Source organism: Apis mellifera, linkage group LG7, assembly GCF_003254395.2.
Source record: "Apis mellifera strain DH4 linkage group LG7, Amel_HAv3.1, whole genome shotgun sequence".
Lineage (NCBI taxonomy): Eukaryota > Metazoa > Arthropoda > Insecta > Hymenoptera > Apidae > Apis > Apis mellifera.
The window spans coordinates 2999440-3014151 of NC_037644.1; the positions used below are offsets into that span (position 1 = coordinate 2999440).

The 14712-nt window shown below is 26.9% G+C and overlaps 5 protein-coding genes across 7 annotated transcripts; 3 read left to right on the plus strand and 2 right to left on the minus strand.

Annotated features, from left to right (window-relative positions):
• Positions 1-447: 447 nt before the first annotated feature.
• LOC551662 (beta-1,4-galactosyltransferase 7) lies at positions 448-2455 on the minus strand. The gene is made up of 5 exons (XM_624051.6): positions 1709-2455; positions 1426-1637; positions 1122-1345; positions 895-1041; positions 448-802 (listed from the first exon to the last, which is right to left on the minus strand). Exons 1-5 carry the CDS (start codon positions 1809-1811, stop codon positions 511-513), a joined length of 978 nt encoding a protein of 325 aa, XP_624054.3. The 5' UTR covers positions 1812-2455; the 3' UTR covers positions 448-510.
• Positions 2456-3760: 1305 nt separating this feature from the next.
• On the plus strand, positions 3761-8296 carry LOC413167 (melanotransferrin). Its single transcript, XM_396618.6, has 9 exons — positions 3761-3916; positions 4115-4533; positions 4613-4730; positions 5453-5632; positions 5715-6184; positions 6273-6437; positions 6622-6710; positions 6825-7165; positions 7232-8296. The coding sequence occupies exons 1-9, from the start codon at positions 3850-3852 to the stop codon at positions 7870-7872; spliced, it is 2490 nt and encodes an 829-aa protein (XP_396618.2). The 5' UTR covers positions 3761-3849; the 3' UTR covers positions 7873-8296.
• LOC100577541 lies at positions 7576-10118 on the minus strand. Of its 3 annotated transcripts, XM_016912985.2 has the most exons (7): positions 9296-10118; positions 9088-9223; positions 8818-8928; positions 8526-8733; positions 8307-8447; positions 7854-8210; positions 7576-7771 (listed from the first exon to the last, which is right to left on the minus strand). In XM_016912985.2, exons 1-5 carry the CDS (start codon positions 9307-9309, stop codon positions 8404-8406), a joined length of 513 nt encoding a protein of 170 aa, XP_016768474.1. In that variant the 5' UTR covers positions 9310-10118; the 3' UTR covers positions 7576-7771; positions 7854-8210; positions 8307-8403. The 3 variants fall into 3 exon arrangements, with proteins under 3 accessions (XP_016768474.1, XP_016768476.1, XP_006560211.1); XM_016912987.2 differs by lacking the exon at positions 7854-8210 and having other exon boundaries at positions 7580-7771; XM_006560148.3 differs by lacking the exons at positions 7576-7771; positions 7854-8210 and having other exon boundaries at positions 8421-8474; positions 8547-8733.
• Positions 9532-10378, plus strand: LOC100577489. Its single transcript, XM_003249586.3, has 3 exons — positions 9532-9663; positions 9735-9855; positions 10116-10378. The coding sequence occupies exons 1-3, from the start codon at positions 9556-9558 to the stop codon at positions 10376-10378; spliced, it is 492 nt and encodes a 163-aa protein (XP_003249634.1). The 5' UTR covers positions 9532-9555.
• Positions 10379-10958: 580 nt separating this feature from the next.
• LOC100577453 (RNA-binding protein 25) lies at positions 10959-13527 on the plus strand. Its single transcript, XM_026441693.1, has 7 exons — positions 10959-11054; positions 11132-11150; positions 11229-11344; positions 11415-11894; positions 12001-12571; positions 12674-12885; positions 12959-13527. The coding sequence occupies exons 1-7, from the start codon at positions 10959-10961 to the stop codon at positions 13382-13384; spliced, it is 1920 nt and encodes a 639-aa protein (XP_026297478.1). The 3' UTR covers positions 13385-13527.
• Positions 13528-14712: the final 1185 nt, after the last annotated feature.

Sequence of the window (14712 nt, forward strand, 5' to 3'; positions counted from 1 at the left end):
TTTATATATTTTGAATTCTTTGTAATTTTTTTTGTACTGTTAAAAGGTTAATAATAAAATAGAAACAGATCTATTACAAATTTATCTCTCTTTTCATATTCATCATTGTCAATAAGATATTGTAATATTTATACATCAACAAAGTATTAAAGATGTACACAAATTTAATTATATTATTAAAAAACAGTAAGAATAGTAAAATTGAAATAATCTTATATGATTATTATAAATAATACTTTTACATAAGTTTTATGCTTATTTTATGCTAATTAATATGTGATCATTGAAACTATTTATATTATATAAGATATGTAATGTGTAAGTAATATTAAAATAGTAATGTATTTAAAGTATAACTATAATTGTAAAAAAAAAATATATTTGCCTCATTTGGATACATATAAAATAGAAAAAAATGTATAATAATAAATACACTTGATTATATGTGTGATTATATATATATATTTTTTCTTTTTTTTTTTTTTTTTAATACAAGTTTTGTCAGAATAATTATAATCCAGTAGCAGATTTATTATTTATAACTTTCTTTTTTTCCTTTGATTTTCCATCCTTGGATACAGTTACTTTATCACATTCACACCAAGGTGTAATCATTTTATCACACATTAGGGAAATATTAAGAACAGTTAATGGAGTATTTTCAATAGTCATTGAAATTGTGCCTAATATTTTATAAGAAACATTATTTAAACCAGTTTGACGATCTCGTTTTCTAGTAACTTCGCGTTGATTATAGCATTTTATCATATCTCGTTTCCTATGATTTCTATCATGTATATGTCTAAAATAAATAATAATTATATAATAATTAATTTAAACATTTATATTAATATTTTAATGCATATATAAATTATTTATAGATATGCATCTTACTTGAATGTATTATGTGTTCCAGTAGATATATTTTGAGGTCTTATAACAGTTAGACCAGCTTCTTTTAATCTAACATAGAATTCATCATCTTCAAGACCCCATCCCCAATATTTATTAGACATTCCATTTACTTGTATAAAATGTTCTCTATAAAAATATTTTTCTTATTTAAAATAATTTATATATATATTTTAGTATTTTATAAAAATAATTATTATAATAAATACCTTTTAATGAGTAATATTCCACCAACAAAAGTTGAATAATGATATCTAGGATGTAATTCTGGAGAAGATACATGGAAAGGACCCTTATTTGGGAAAGAATATAATAATTCATCATTTATTGGCAACAAATCTACATCATGTATAGCTATGTAATCAAATTCTTTATTAACTTCAAGAAAACCTACATTTATAAGAGAGGCTCGATTAAATCTAAATCTATCAATCTATAAAATTAAAAAGAATGTTATTATTATATTTAAATAATAATTAAATTTATCAATAATAATATTGATCAAAATAATACCTGATTAAGTACAAATATATGATAATCTATATTTTGTTTATCTAAAAATTGTTTTATGTGAGGAGCAAATATTAACAATTCTTCAAAGCGATCTCGAAATGGCACAAGTATAGCTAAACGATGTAATGATTTCTTATAAACTTTCACAGCATTATTATGCTGTTTATGATTATATTGATTTGATTGAGTAATTACTTCACATTTGCATTCATCTAAAATCATAAAATTTTAAAATATTGTTTAAATATATATTTCATAAATTATTATCAAAATATAAACTTACCAATACTCATAGGTGCAATACTTATCAGACAGGAAATAATGAATGTGATTAAAATGCAAGCAAATATATATTTAAATTTTATATTCTTCCAAACTATTTCCATACCGAATAATAAATTAAGTAAAATATCTTAAATTTCAAAATACATAAGATATTCATTGAACAGTCTTAAAAAACATTTATTATTATAACATTTTTTTATTCTAAGAAAATTAATAAAATATTAAATTTCTTATTCTTTATCTTATTTACAGTAGAATATAAATAAAATTAATATAAATTGCAATTTACATATTTGAAAATTATCGTTGCATCGATTTATTAAATGTGATCTTTGATATCACACTCAAATATCGAACAATTGTAATTTATAAAAGTTTGTTCTTACATACTTTTTTATAGATTATTAAATAAATTCGACAGTCGATCTTTATTTAATACCATTTTTCTTTGTTTGCAGTAGATTCATTGGTTATTAAATGGAAGAGATATTTTTTACATAAAATATATATATTTTTTATTTGATCACATTCATAATTATGACACGTATTTAAATTTATTTCGTACATCATTGTATGTTCAATGTTGCTCTATTGAATAAACAAATAAGATTTATACTGATACTAATAATAATTATGTATATTATAAAACAAATTATATCATTTGTATAGATATACACAAGCGACACGATATCGTTGCGAGTTTGCAACGACATGACAGTCGAAACGGTCGTGTGCATTTTATTATTAGAAATATAAATCTCGAATCACAATAGCAGAATTGTAATATTGTATCGTTCTTATACATCAGACTTAACTTTTGATTTGTAGTGTTTAATACATACTTTGATACATATGTTATAATATTTAATATTTAAAATGAAAAAAAAAAAATATTGTGGTTTGGAAAAAAAATAAAAAATTTTATTATTGATAATCTTGTATAACAGATTTATTTTTGCTTAAACTTTTGAATTTCAAACAAATAATCTTTTTAAACTTGTAACAGTTTAATTTATTTAAAAATAACTAAAATAATGATAATTATTATTATTATTTAAAATTAATTTACAATTTTAAGAAATATTAATATTAAATTTATAATAAATTAAAATTATTATTTATACATACTTTTTTACAACATAAAAACAATCAAATTTATTGAATTTTAATAAACCTTTTAATATGTTATATTCATTTTATCGTTTTGAAGAATTGATATATAACAAAAAAATATTTTCATATTAAATATTAAATAATTAATACGAATAATGTTTTATTTCTAAATTATCAAATAACAATATTTTAATATTGTTTTTAATTAATAAATAAAATATTTTATAAAAAATAAATAAATTATAAGTAAAATTTAATATCAGAAATATTCAAGAAGTTCACGATTAACAAATTTATAATTGGTTTTATTATATTACATTACATGCATTACAATCATATACATTAAAATGAATGCATAATATTTTTATCATCTATCAAACTATTTTGTCATATAATTTTATTTAATTATCATATAAATTATTATATATTATATTCGTTATATATATATTTTTATATTTTTTTTTATTTATAAATTTTTTAAAATATATATTATCAAATATTGAATATAATAATAATTATATCATAAAATTTATGAAATTATATTTTAAATTTAATAATAGTTAGGTAAATTTTAAAAATATATTTTAAAATATGTATTATTTTTAAAATATGTTTTATAAATATAGAGATGTAAATATCAATTTCTGTAATCAATATTTTCTAATTTTTCTAATTATACTAATTATACTATCATTAGTAATTAGTCATTCATAATCATTAGTAATTTCTTAATACGAAATATGAAATAAATATATGAAAAATAAGAATAAAAATAAAAAAGAAATATATATAAAATAATTTATGTATATGAATTTCATTGATTTTTAGCTTAATTTAAAATAAATGATAGCTATAATTATATATTTTACAATATACTTACTTAGCGGTATCAATGAATAATATATATATATATATATATAGGATAGTATAATACTATAGTATGTTTTTAAAGTGTCAGAGTGATGTTGATGAGTAATGGGAGTGGTCTTTTGTAACAATTAATTTTTAGATTAAAAAAATATTAAAATGCTATCCAAAAATTGTATAAATCTAACTTTAATATTTTTCAGTTTATTTTATCGATTTATATATGGTATAAAAATTATTTTTGTTTTTAAATAATACTTTAATCGTGTTAAACTAATGTATTTTCTTCATTTAACCTTCTATACTCGAGAGTATTTTAAAATTATATTCTAATAACTAATATAATTAAAAAAAATTGTATTCTAATAACTAATATAATTAAAGAAAATTGATTGTAATTGAGTAATAATCTATTTATTTATAGGACAGAATCTTAATAATACTATTACATGGTGTACAATATCCCAAGCTGAACAAGATAAGTGCAATGCATTTTCAAAAGCAGTTGAGCGTGAAAAAGTATATTTTCATTATAACTATAGAAACATTTCTGTACAATGCAAACAAGCATCAAATAAAGAAGAATGCATGACTATGCTGGATCAAGAAAAAGCACAAATAACAACTTTAGATCCTGGTGAAACTTTTATAGCAGGACGCTATCATAGTTTAATCCCATTTATGCAAGAAATATATGAAAATGGTCTGAATTATCATTATGCAGTAGCAGTTATTAAAAAAGGATCATTAACAGATGTTCAGAGCTTACATGATTTAAGGGGTAAAAAGGCTTGTTTTGCTGGTCTTGGAATGCTTGCTGGTTGGGTTATTCCAATTTATACTGTAAATATAACTTATTTTATTATATTTTTATATAATATATATTTGATTAAATAAATGTGTTATTTTTTGTTTTATATAGCTTATGAAACAAGGTGGATTAGAAGTTGTTGATTGTAATAATCATGTTAAATCTGCAATTAAATATTTTGGACCCAGTTGTGCTGTAAATTCATTAATAGATAAATATAATCCATTAGGTATGATAAAAAATAATATAATAATTATTTAGATAAGAAAAGATAAATTTTGAATTTGAATTATATTTTCAAAATTAATATTTTAAATAACTTTTTATAAATAATTGCACTTTATTTTTCCAAGATATTCATAATATTATTATTATTATAATCTATATCTATATCTATACATATGCATACATATATACAAATATATAAATACTTCTTATTTTATTGCATTACAGAATTTTTCTTATTATTTAATAATAACATATAAAGATGGAACTGAAATTTTTAATGTTTAAAAATAAAATTTGCATGTATTTGTATATAAAATACATATATAAAAGCAATTTTTTTAAACAAATCTTTAAGGAAATACAATCAATTTTTAAAATTTCAATATTTTTCATGTTTTGAATATGATTTTGCTTGAAAATTTATTATAATTAAATTCTGAATATTTTATAATTTAAAATTTTTATTCAATTTTATTAATATTATTATAAAGTTATATTTAAAAAAATGAAATTAACATATGTAATATTTTACAAGAGGAAGAATTACTCATATATAATTTATTATTACATATTCTTTATATATTCAATATTCATTAAAATTTTTATTAAATAAAAAATTATTCAAAATTTTAATAATATATTAAATATATTTAATATATTTTAAATTTATCAAATTTTATAAAACTTCTATATATATTTTATTATAATAGTTCTAAATTTTAGGTGATAATTCGGATCAGTTATGTAAATTATGTATTGGAAAAATACCTGGAGGAAAATGTACAATGTTAGATCCTTATGCAGGATATGAAGGAGCATTTAGATGTTTGGTAGAAGTAGGAGAAATTGCTTTTTTACAACATACAACTGTAGATGAAATGACATCAACATCATTTGATTTTAGTATGTTTTTAATTAAAATAATTTATTCTATCATCATTAAAATAAATTAGAATATTAGAGAATAATATTAATTTTTTTTTAGATTTTGTAAAGAAAGAGCAATTTGAATTGCTTTGTCGAGATGGTACCCGTAAATCAATTAATGAATATGAATATTGTAATTGGGGTATTGTTCCCTCACGTGCTATAGTTACATCATCTGCTACAAAAGTTCAAACCCGTCGGTTATATCAACGGTTTTTAGAAGAAGCAGTCAAAGTATTGGGGAAAAATAATACAAATACGATTGATTTTTATAATAATCATTTCGAAAACCGATCTAATTTTAATAATAGATTTGGTGAAAAAAATTTTAACAGAAGCGAGTATGTTAATACAAATGAATACACTACAGAGAATTTTGGAAATCGTAACGGATATGAAAAAAGTTACGATGAAAATAACTTGTATACATGGGATAGAACAGAACCAACGAACATACAGCCAATAGAAACTTTCAATTTATTTGAATCAGCACCTACATTTGGGATGCATCATAATTTAATGTTTTCTGTAAATATAATATTTTTTAAATATTATTATTTTTTTAAAAATATTTAAAAAAATTTTTTTTAATTTTATATAAATTGTATAATTTTAGGATGTAGCACGGGATTTTGTTTCATTACCTGAAAAAGATCAAATGTATACTGGTTATTTAGGCAAATCTTTAGATCCAATATTAGAAATGCGTCGTTGTTCTGTTAATAAAATGACATTATGTATTACATCTGATCCAGAAATGGAGAAATGTATAAAAATGAAGGTAATTTAATAAATAATATTTATATATATTTAATATATAATATATATATATATTATCTTGTTAATAATAATATATATATATTATCTTGTTAATAATAATATATATATATTATCTTGTTATCTATATATTATACATTGTAAATTACATATACAATATAATTATTAATATTTAATTTTTTTATTAGATAGCATTAAAAGCACAATTATTGAAGCCAGAATTAAATTGTCATAAAGGTCATAGTCAAATTCATTGTATGCAGGCTATTCAAAGTGGGTATGTATATATATTTCAAATATTGGAAAAAAATTTATCAAAAATATTCAATATTCATCGATTATTTTATAAAAAAGAAATTTATTTTATCATAAAATTATTTTTCTTTCCTAGAATCGCCGATGTAACAGTATTAGATACTAGTGATGTGTACACTGCCGGTTTACGTTTCGATTTAATCCCGTTTATATCTGAAGTTTACAATTTACCTACCCCAGAATATTATGTAGTTGCAGTGGCAAAAGAAGAGGACGACAATACGGATTTAACTTATCTTAAAAATAAATATACTTGTCATACAGGAATAAATACAGCAGCAGGTTGGGTATATCCATTAGCATATCTTATTTCTAATACTTGGATCAGAGGCTACGGATGTGATTCAGTTCGTGCTGCTGCAGAATATTTTAGTAAATCTTGTGTTCCGGGTGCGCTTAGTACCGAATACAATACAGGTAATTGTAATTTTTGAAATTAATTTTGATTGAGTTACACAAATTCATCGAAATTATATGTTGCAGGAGTACCATACGATAACATGTGTGATTTGTGCCATGGTGCAAGTTTCCGCTACTGTCGCAGAGATGCGTCCGAAGATTATTTTGGATATACCGGTGCCTTTAGATGTTTAGTTGAAGGCGGTGGAGACGTAGCGTTTGTAAAACATACGACAGTTGCGGAAAATACTGATGGAAAACGACGAGAAATGTGGGCACGTAATACTTTTACAAAAGATTTTGAACTACTTTGCCCAGATGGTACTCGTCGACCGACAACCGATTATGTAAATTGCAATTTAGGGAAAGTCGCAGCGAATGCAATAGTTACTCGTGGTGGATATTATGGTTATAATGAAACACAAATAAACGCTTATATAAATTTATTTATTTATGCTCAACAATTTTATGGTAGAAAAGAACAGGACGAATTTAGTTTTAGTATGTTTTACAGTCCACCACCTTACAGTGATTTGATTTTCCAAGATGCTACGCAGCAATTGGTGGTAATACCACCAGAGAAAAGAGAATTTAGTGCGTATTTAGGTCCAGATTTTATGAGAGCTAGAAGAATCGTAGATTGTAGAGCTGGTGCATCAGCTATTAGACATTCAATATTATCTACGATAGTTATGATTATACTTACTTATATGTTTAGTAGATAAAACATTTTACAAATATTTTACAATTTTTTTTTGAACAAATGAATCTTTGTTGAATAATATAATATAAGTATAGTTGTGCATTTGATGAAAAAGAAATTTTTTTAGAAGATTTAGCTATATTTACTAGTGCCTTAATAGTGCATTTGTGGAATACGTTCACAAATTAATTATATTTTTTGTACTTTATATACAGATACATCGTTAATTAAGTAAACATGATAATGTAGTAAATAGTTTTTCATAATATATTTATATTATCATTTTGCGAATTTAAGACTAAGATAATATTCCGTCCTTTTTCGACATTTTATAAGATAAGATTTTACTGCATATAATAACTGTCGTTCATTAATGTTACCGTTATTATGCCGTCCATTAATATTTTTATACTTATTGAATAAAAAATGAATTTATGTCTTACTTATTTTACTTACTATTTTTTCATTTTATCCAAAATTGTATGAATTCCATTCCTTATTTCCTTATACAGGATGTATAATTTTTAACCCTTCATTTTCCATATATTTTTTCTTACAATTTTTTGGAATTTGTCAGTTCTTTAAGTCTCTTTTTTACTATTATAAATAAATATTATAATTAATCTGAAACTTTGTAGTTAATAAAAATAATATATAAAAGTTAAGAATAAGGACCTAAAGAAAATAATCGAACACCTATTTTCTTCGGTAATATAATTGGTGAATCTTTTAATGTTATATTCATCATAGAATTTCCATCATAGGATTGACGTGTTCCTTTAAATTTCTTCGTTTTTAAAGTTTTATGTGGATAAGCAATAATTTTCTGATTTGATGAAATAGATTTTTTCATAGCATTATATTTCCTGATAGTACAGTTTGCCTTAATGTTGTCAAAAAATTAAATTAATAAATTGTAGAATAGTTTTTAAAATTAAAAGCAATAAAAGCGAAAAATAAAGCTTACGTTAGAGAGATGTCTCTTATGTTGTAGTTCATGTTTCATACATTTAGGTTGTGCTAAGATATCGATACGTCTTATATTTCTTACAGATTTCCGTTTTTTTTTGAGATGTCTCTGAAAATAAATAAATGGTATTTGGTATGGTTCTTGTATTTATACGTATATATTTCTCTATGTATTTATTAATTTTCAAGTTTTCTCTTTCAAGAAGATTAAGAAAGATTTATCGATTAAAATAATACGAGTGATGAAAAATAAAGCGTTTCATTTTACTTTTTTCATCTTTTTGTCTAAGGAATTGTCGATATTTTCTAGGATATTTATACTTTTCACTTTCCTAGGAGCACACCAATAAGTTTTTCGTTTATTACGAGGCTTTTTGATGACAGATTTTTCCGTTAATTTATCTCTGTTACGTGAAAAATTTTATTAGCGAAAAGGAGAAAAATAGGAAAATAGGAAAAATGGGAAATATATTTACTCCATTTTGAACATCTTACAACAATAATTTAAAAGATTAATTTCACAAAATAAAATAGATTTTGTTCACAGTTACTGATCTATTGCCGAAAAGAATTGAAGTTTGCAATTATCTTATTTTACGATCACTTCACTGTCACATATCATATTTAAAATAAAGTTTTCAAAATTTTCTGTCTTATCACAATTTACTTTAAATTTTCTATTGTCATTTCAAGCATTGCAAATCTTCTCTGAATTAAATAATAATTTAACGATCAAATGAACGATATGAACACGGATGCCTGTCAAGATAATGTACCAAGATATGAAAAATTAGCAAAGCCGAAAAAAAGAATAGACAGAGTCAATAATTACAACGCCTTCAATGTAAGTTAATTAAGAACTACATTATTTTCGGTGTACGAGCGCGAGTATTTTATCTTCGATCAATATTTCAGGTAAAACGTGGTGCTTTGTCGTATCAAATTACAGACTCGTTGAACAAATTAGCTCAACCTAAACGAAAACCAAACGTGTCCAATGCGCCCAATTTCAGCGCGAAAACTTCTCCAACCACAGGTAATGTAACCTTGGGGAGAGAGCTCTCCAAGCATCACCTTCACTTTTTATCTATTATTTTCTTTATGTAAGAATCGCGCGAGAAAGACTCGTTAGAGGAAAGAGAAAAAGTGAGTGTAATTTTTGGAGAGCTGGCATCGTACAAGCTAGCTTTGTAGTAGTAGCATTTCGATATATATATATATCGGGTGTAGATAAACGAAACGTAGCAACGAAAAATCTTTCGTTATGAAATCATTCAATTATGGAATTGTTCGTAGTGAAGCAAGGACATCACAAATTGATAAATAGCAGCGAACAATCGAAGGATGCACAAGAGTCGAAGAAGAAGAAATTTTTATTAGACACTTATGCCCGTATCACAGCGGCCAGGAATAAAGGATGCTCGAAACGTTTGCACGAACTCGCAAAACCGAAAAATTATATAAATATGAATCACAACGGGACTTACGAGGATTTCGAGAATTACTTTCAAACGATTAACAAATACAACGCGAGATCGCCACTTTTAAAGAAACGATAAAAACAATTGTTATCAATCCGATATAATGTAATATAAACAATATCGAATAAACACTTTGACATTTCTATCTCTAGCTTTTTCTATTCGACATGAATATTCATCATCGATGGAAAAAAAAAAAAACAAACGAGCGCCTGTCCCTTTTCTCTCTTTTTTTTTCCCCTCAAATCTCGTTCAAAACTTAATTCACATACAACAACGAATAAATAATATAAATAATATAAATAAACAAATAAATAAAAAAAATAGACAAAATGAAATAGTGACGTTGAAAATGGATAATTTAACGTAACAGTGGATAAAAAAAATAATACAATTAAAAATGTCACCGCAACGTATCTCGACACCTAATACATTCATATAATCCTCATCCTCCGATCGAAATCGAAAAAAAAAAAAAAAAAAGAAAAAAAAAGGAAAAAACTATTTAATCAAATAGCAATATAGAGAAGATATACGATTTAGGAAATAGAAAACGTTTGTCCTGTTCTTGAATTTGAATAATCCTTCGCCGAGATATAATTTTAATCAAGCCTCTTTACATATTCGTACACAGATCGGAAAATAAACTTTTGAAAAAATGCCTCCGAGAATGAAACCCCCGAAACCCTCAAAAGAACCAGTACCCCCGAAAAGACCGAGGGAACCATCTAGACCGGTTGCTAGAGCTAGAAAAGTGAATAAAGTAAAGCATAAAGTAAAGTAAGGAAATTTCTTCTATTAAAATTATCTTTTAATTGAATATATCAATAGGATGTTCAATACATTAATCGTTTATAAAAAAATGAACGCAAAAAGATGGCGTTAATTTGGATAATTTATAAAATATATATATGATTTTTCAGAAAAATAAAGACTAAATTAAAATTGAAAGGATGGCTAGCGACACCGGCTGATTGGACACGTTTCGACGCCTGGGCGAAAGTGAAAGCGAAGCCGAAGAAGTTGCCTGAACTCGAGCCAATAGTTTAGCACTCGATTTATCATCCCAATTGGTTAATTTTTTAAAAACTAAATTTACCTTTTTCTCTCTCAGGTTAGAGTTTCGAAACCGTTGTCACAGTTGAAGAAACGTATCAAAACGTTGTCCAAACCGCGGGAAACGATCGACATGAGCGTTCACTGTAAATTAGATTTGGCCATTTCGAAAGCAGCGCTCCAAGCGGTCGCGTCGAAAAGGACGATACTTCTCGCACTGCCCAACATAAAATTATTGGATTTCGGCCGGATTTATTACCAAGTATCGCCCGCGGCGTTGAAATACAAAGCGACCGAGAGAATTCTGAATCTTAGCAAGCCACGCGCGCTCTTCCTTCCGGACGAGTGCAGGCCTTCGAAAATATCGTTGTACGAGAAACGAGTCCTGGACCAGGAGAGATTGAGGAAGTTGGCCTTGGCGAAAAAATTGATCGATTGCCCCCAACAGTTGACCAAAGACGAGATAGAAGAGCTTTTCACACCTCATGGTATAATGAGAAGCGCGCTAACTTATAAAGTTTGTTTCTCCCCTTTTGATTGAAATATTTTCTTCTTTTTCCCCCCGGCCCCCCTTCGAGCACGAACGACGCAACGATGAATTTTCTTCTTTTTCTCCCCCCCCACCCCAAAAATCAATCGTGTAGATCACTCCTTGGATGAACTTCTTGGCGCTGCCCTCGTATAAGATGATAAAGGGAAGGAAGGACCCGTTGGCGAAAACTTGGAAGAAACAGTTGATCAAGAAGAGGGAGGAGAGGGGCAAGGAGGCTTTGGCCGAGCACAGGAAGAAGAGGGAGGAGGAGAGGAGGAAGGAGAGGAAGCGGCGGCCGCCCGAGGAAGAAGTGACGAAACCGCCACCTGTGGTCAAAAAGAGGAGGAAGGAGGAGAGACCGACGGAGCCGAAGAAGAAGCCGGAGAAGGAGAAGCAGGTGAGGAAGGAGAGGAGGGAGAAGCCTAAGACGAGGAGGGAGGAGAGGAGAGAGGCTAGGAAGAGGAGGAAAGAGGAGAAGGTTAAGAAAAAGGAGAAGAAGGAGGAGGAGAAAGATAAGAAAGATAAAAAGGAGAAAAAGAAAAAGGAGAAGAAGAAAGAAAAGGAGGAGACCGAGGAAGAGAAGGCGAAGAGAAGAAAGATCGAGAAAAATGCTTGGAGGTTTTCGCCTCATCCGTGCAAAGATGACCCATTTAGCATCAAGAAAGCTGCTTTGAAAGGCAAATGTATGCTATAAAATTATATAACATTATATAAATCATATATTTAATTTATATAAACCATAATATATACATATATATATATATACACATATGTTTTTATTTCAGCATCTCCACGTACGGATAATTTGTCGAAGCCAAGAATTCGTATATGTACAGCCCTCAAAGCAAAGCCTTTCGACGTGAAAAAAGCTGCTCTATCCGCCACACCTTCGGGAAGAGTCGAATCATTGGCCAAACCAAAGAAACCGTTGAGTCCTGTCGGGAAAAGGACACCACGAGATAAGGATAAATATGGAAGACCAATATTTGAAATGCCTGTATGATTTTTTTTTTAATGCAAACTAGTTCGAATCTTAATCTTTGTTGGATCGATATATTTTTGTTTTGCAGGTATACGGGAAAGTGTTACCGAAAACGAAACCGTACAAAATGGGCGAATGCCCGGACGATAAGGAAGAGAAGAAGCCGGTTGTCAAGAAACGTCCGATCGATCCGATCGCTTACGCGCCCAGCGTCGATCCTTGCATAGAGCCGGAATTGGCGAAGAAGCAAAAGATTGAAAGAAAAAGGGCCGAGAAAATATCGAAAAAGAAGAAGAAAAAACCGAAGAAAAAGGTGAAAAAGGAGGAGGATAAAAAAGATAAAAAGGATAAAGAGCCGAAAGAGAAGGAAAGAGAAGAGGCAATAGAGGAGGAGACGGAGCCGGAAGAGGTGACGGAAGAGGTGACGGAGGGGGAGACGACGGAAGAAGTGACGGAGGGGGATACGACGGAAGAGGTAACGGAGGGAGAGACGGCGGAAGAGGAGGAGGTATAAGAAACGAAAGTAAACAAATCTAAATAATATAGAAAATGAATCATTTCGAATCCTCGTGTAATCATTTGATATGAAAAAAAGGAAATTACAAGTATTTATGATAGAAAGAAAAAAAGGAAAAAAAAAAAAGAAAGAAAAAAAAGAAATAAAAAGGAGATAAAAAGAAGAAAAGCATTTAATGGTATACAAAAATTTTTGCATATATATTTCTTTTTACATATTTGTTTTACAATGCAATGATGCGTCATATCAAATTGTAAATACAAGAAAAAAATATGTTTATCATAGAATTCTTAAAAATATTGACGTTACTATTCTTGCATATCTTCTTCCTCTGATATACATATATACGAATGTTACGTAACTTTATAACAACACGATATGTATAGATAGAAAAATAAAGTTTACAATAAATAAGGAAAATTGGTTTGTAAGTATAATTTATTATCGTATCGATTGTATGTTGTTGCAATTTGCAATATTTTTTTTTTGTTAATATTATCTATCTAAAGATTTTTACTCGTATCGATTTACGAAATATAGATTATTTCGAATATCGCCATTGTTTAATTTATTATGAACAAGTCGAAGCATCAAATATATTAAGATAATTATATATATATATATTTATTTATTTTTTAATTATTTTGACTTTGAAAGAACATTTTATTTTACATTTTTAACATCACGTTCATTTTTTCGTTAAATATTTATATTCCTACTAGTGATGAATTACCGAGTAGAATTTTATATAAAAAAATAAATCGAAAGTAGAGTAAAATTTCTTCGTTTTCGAATAAATTAAATTTGAAATACAAATAAAATTGGCTATTTCTCCAATTAGATATAATAAACAAGAGTTTCAAAATATCCCTCTCTCGTACAGCATCTCCTCTCCTTTGTCCTTCATCCAATATTATTATTTTCTTTAATATTAACGACAATAAGATGATTAATGTATCATTTTTTTTTCCTCGAACCGATAAAATATTTCTTTTTTTCTCTACGATATTCAGTGTTTGTCGAATATTTGCTACGCAAATAATTTATGCTTATTGATTTAAAAAAAAAAAAAAATTGAAAAATTTTGAATAAATATAAATAAATACTCGTGAGAAAGGAACAATTGTCGTAAAATGAAGGAATGGTGTATAATCGCGTTTTACATCGTTGGGATCGGTAACGTTCTAAATTGTACATCCGTGTATCCGCCAATTGCAGAAAAATACGCAGCTTCGTTTCGACTTCAAGGCTTGGGAAAAAGATTTATTCCTTCCGCGGTGTGAGATACGCCGAGCCTCCCACAGAAACGGCGCTGTTTTCAGGTA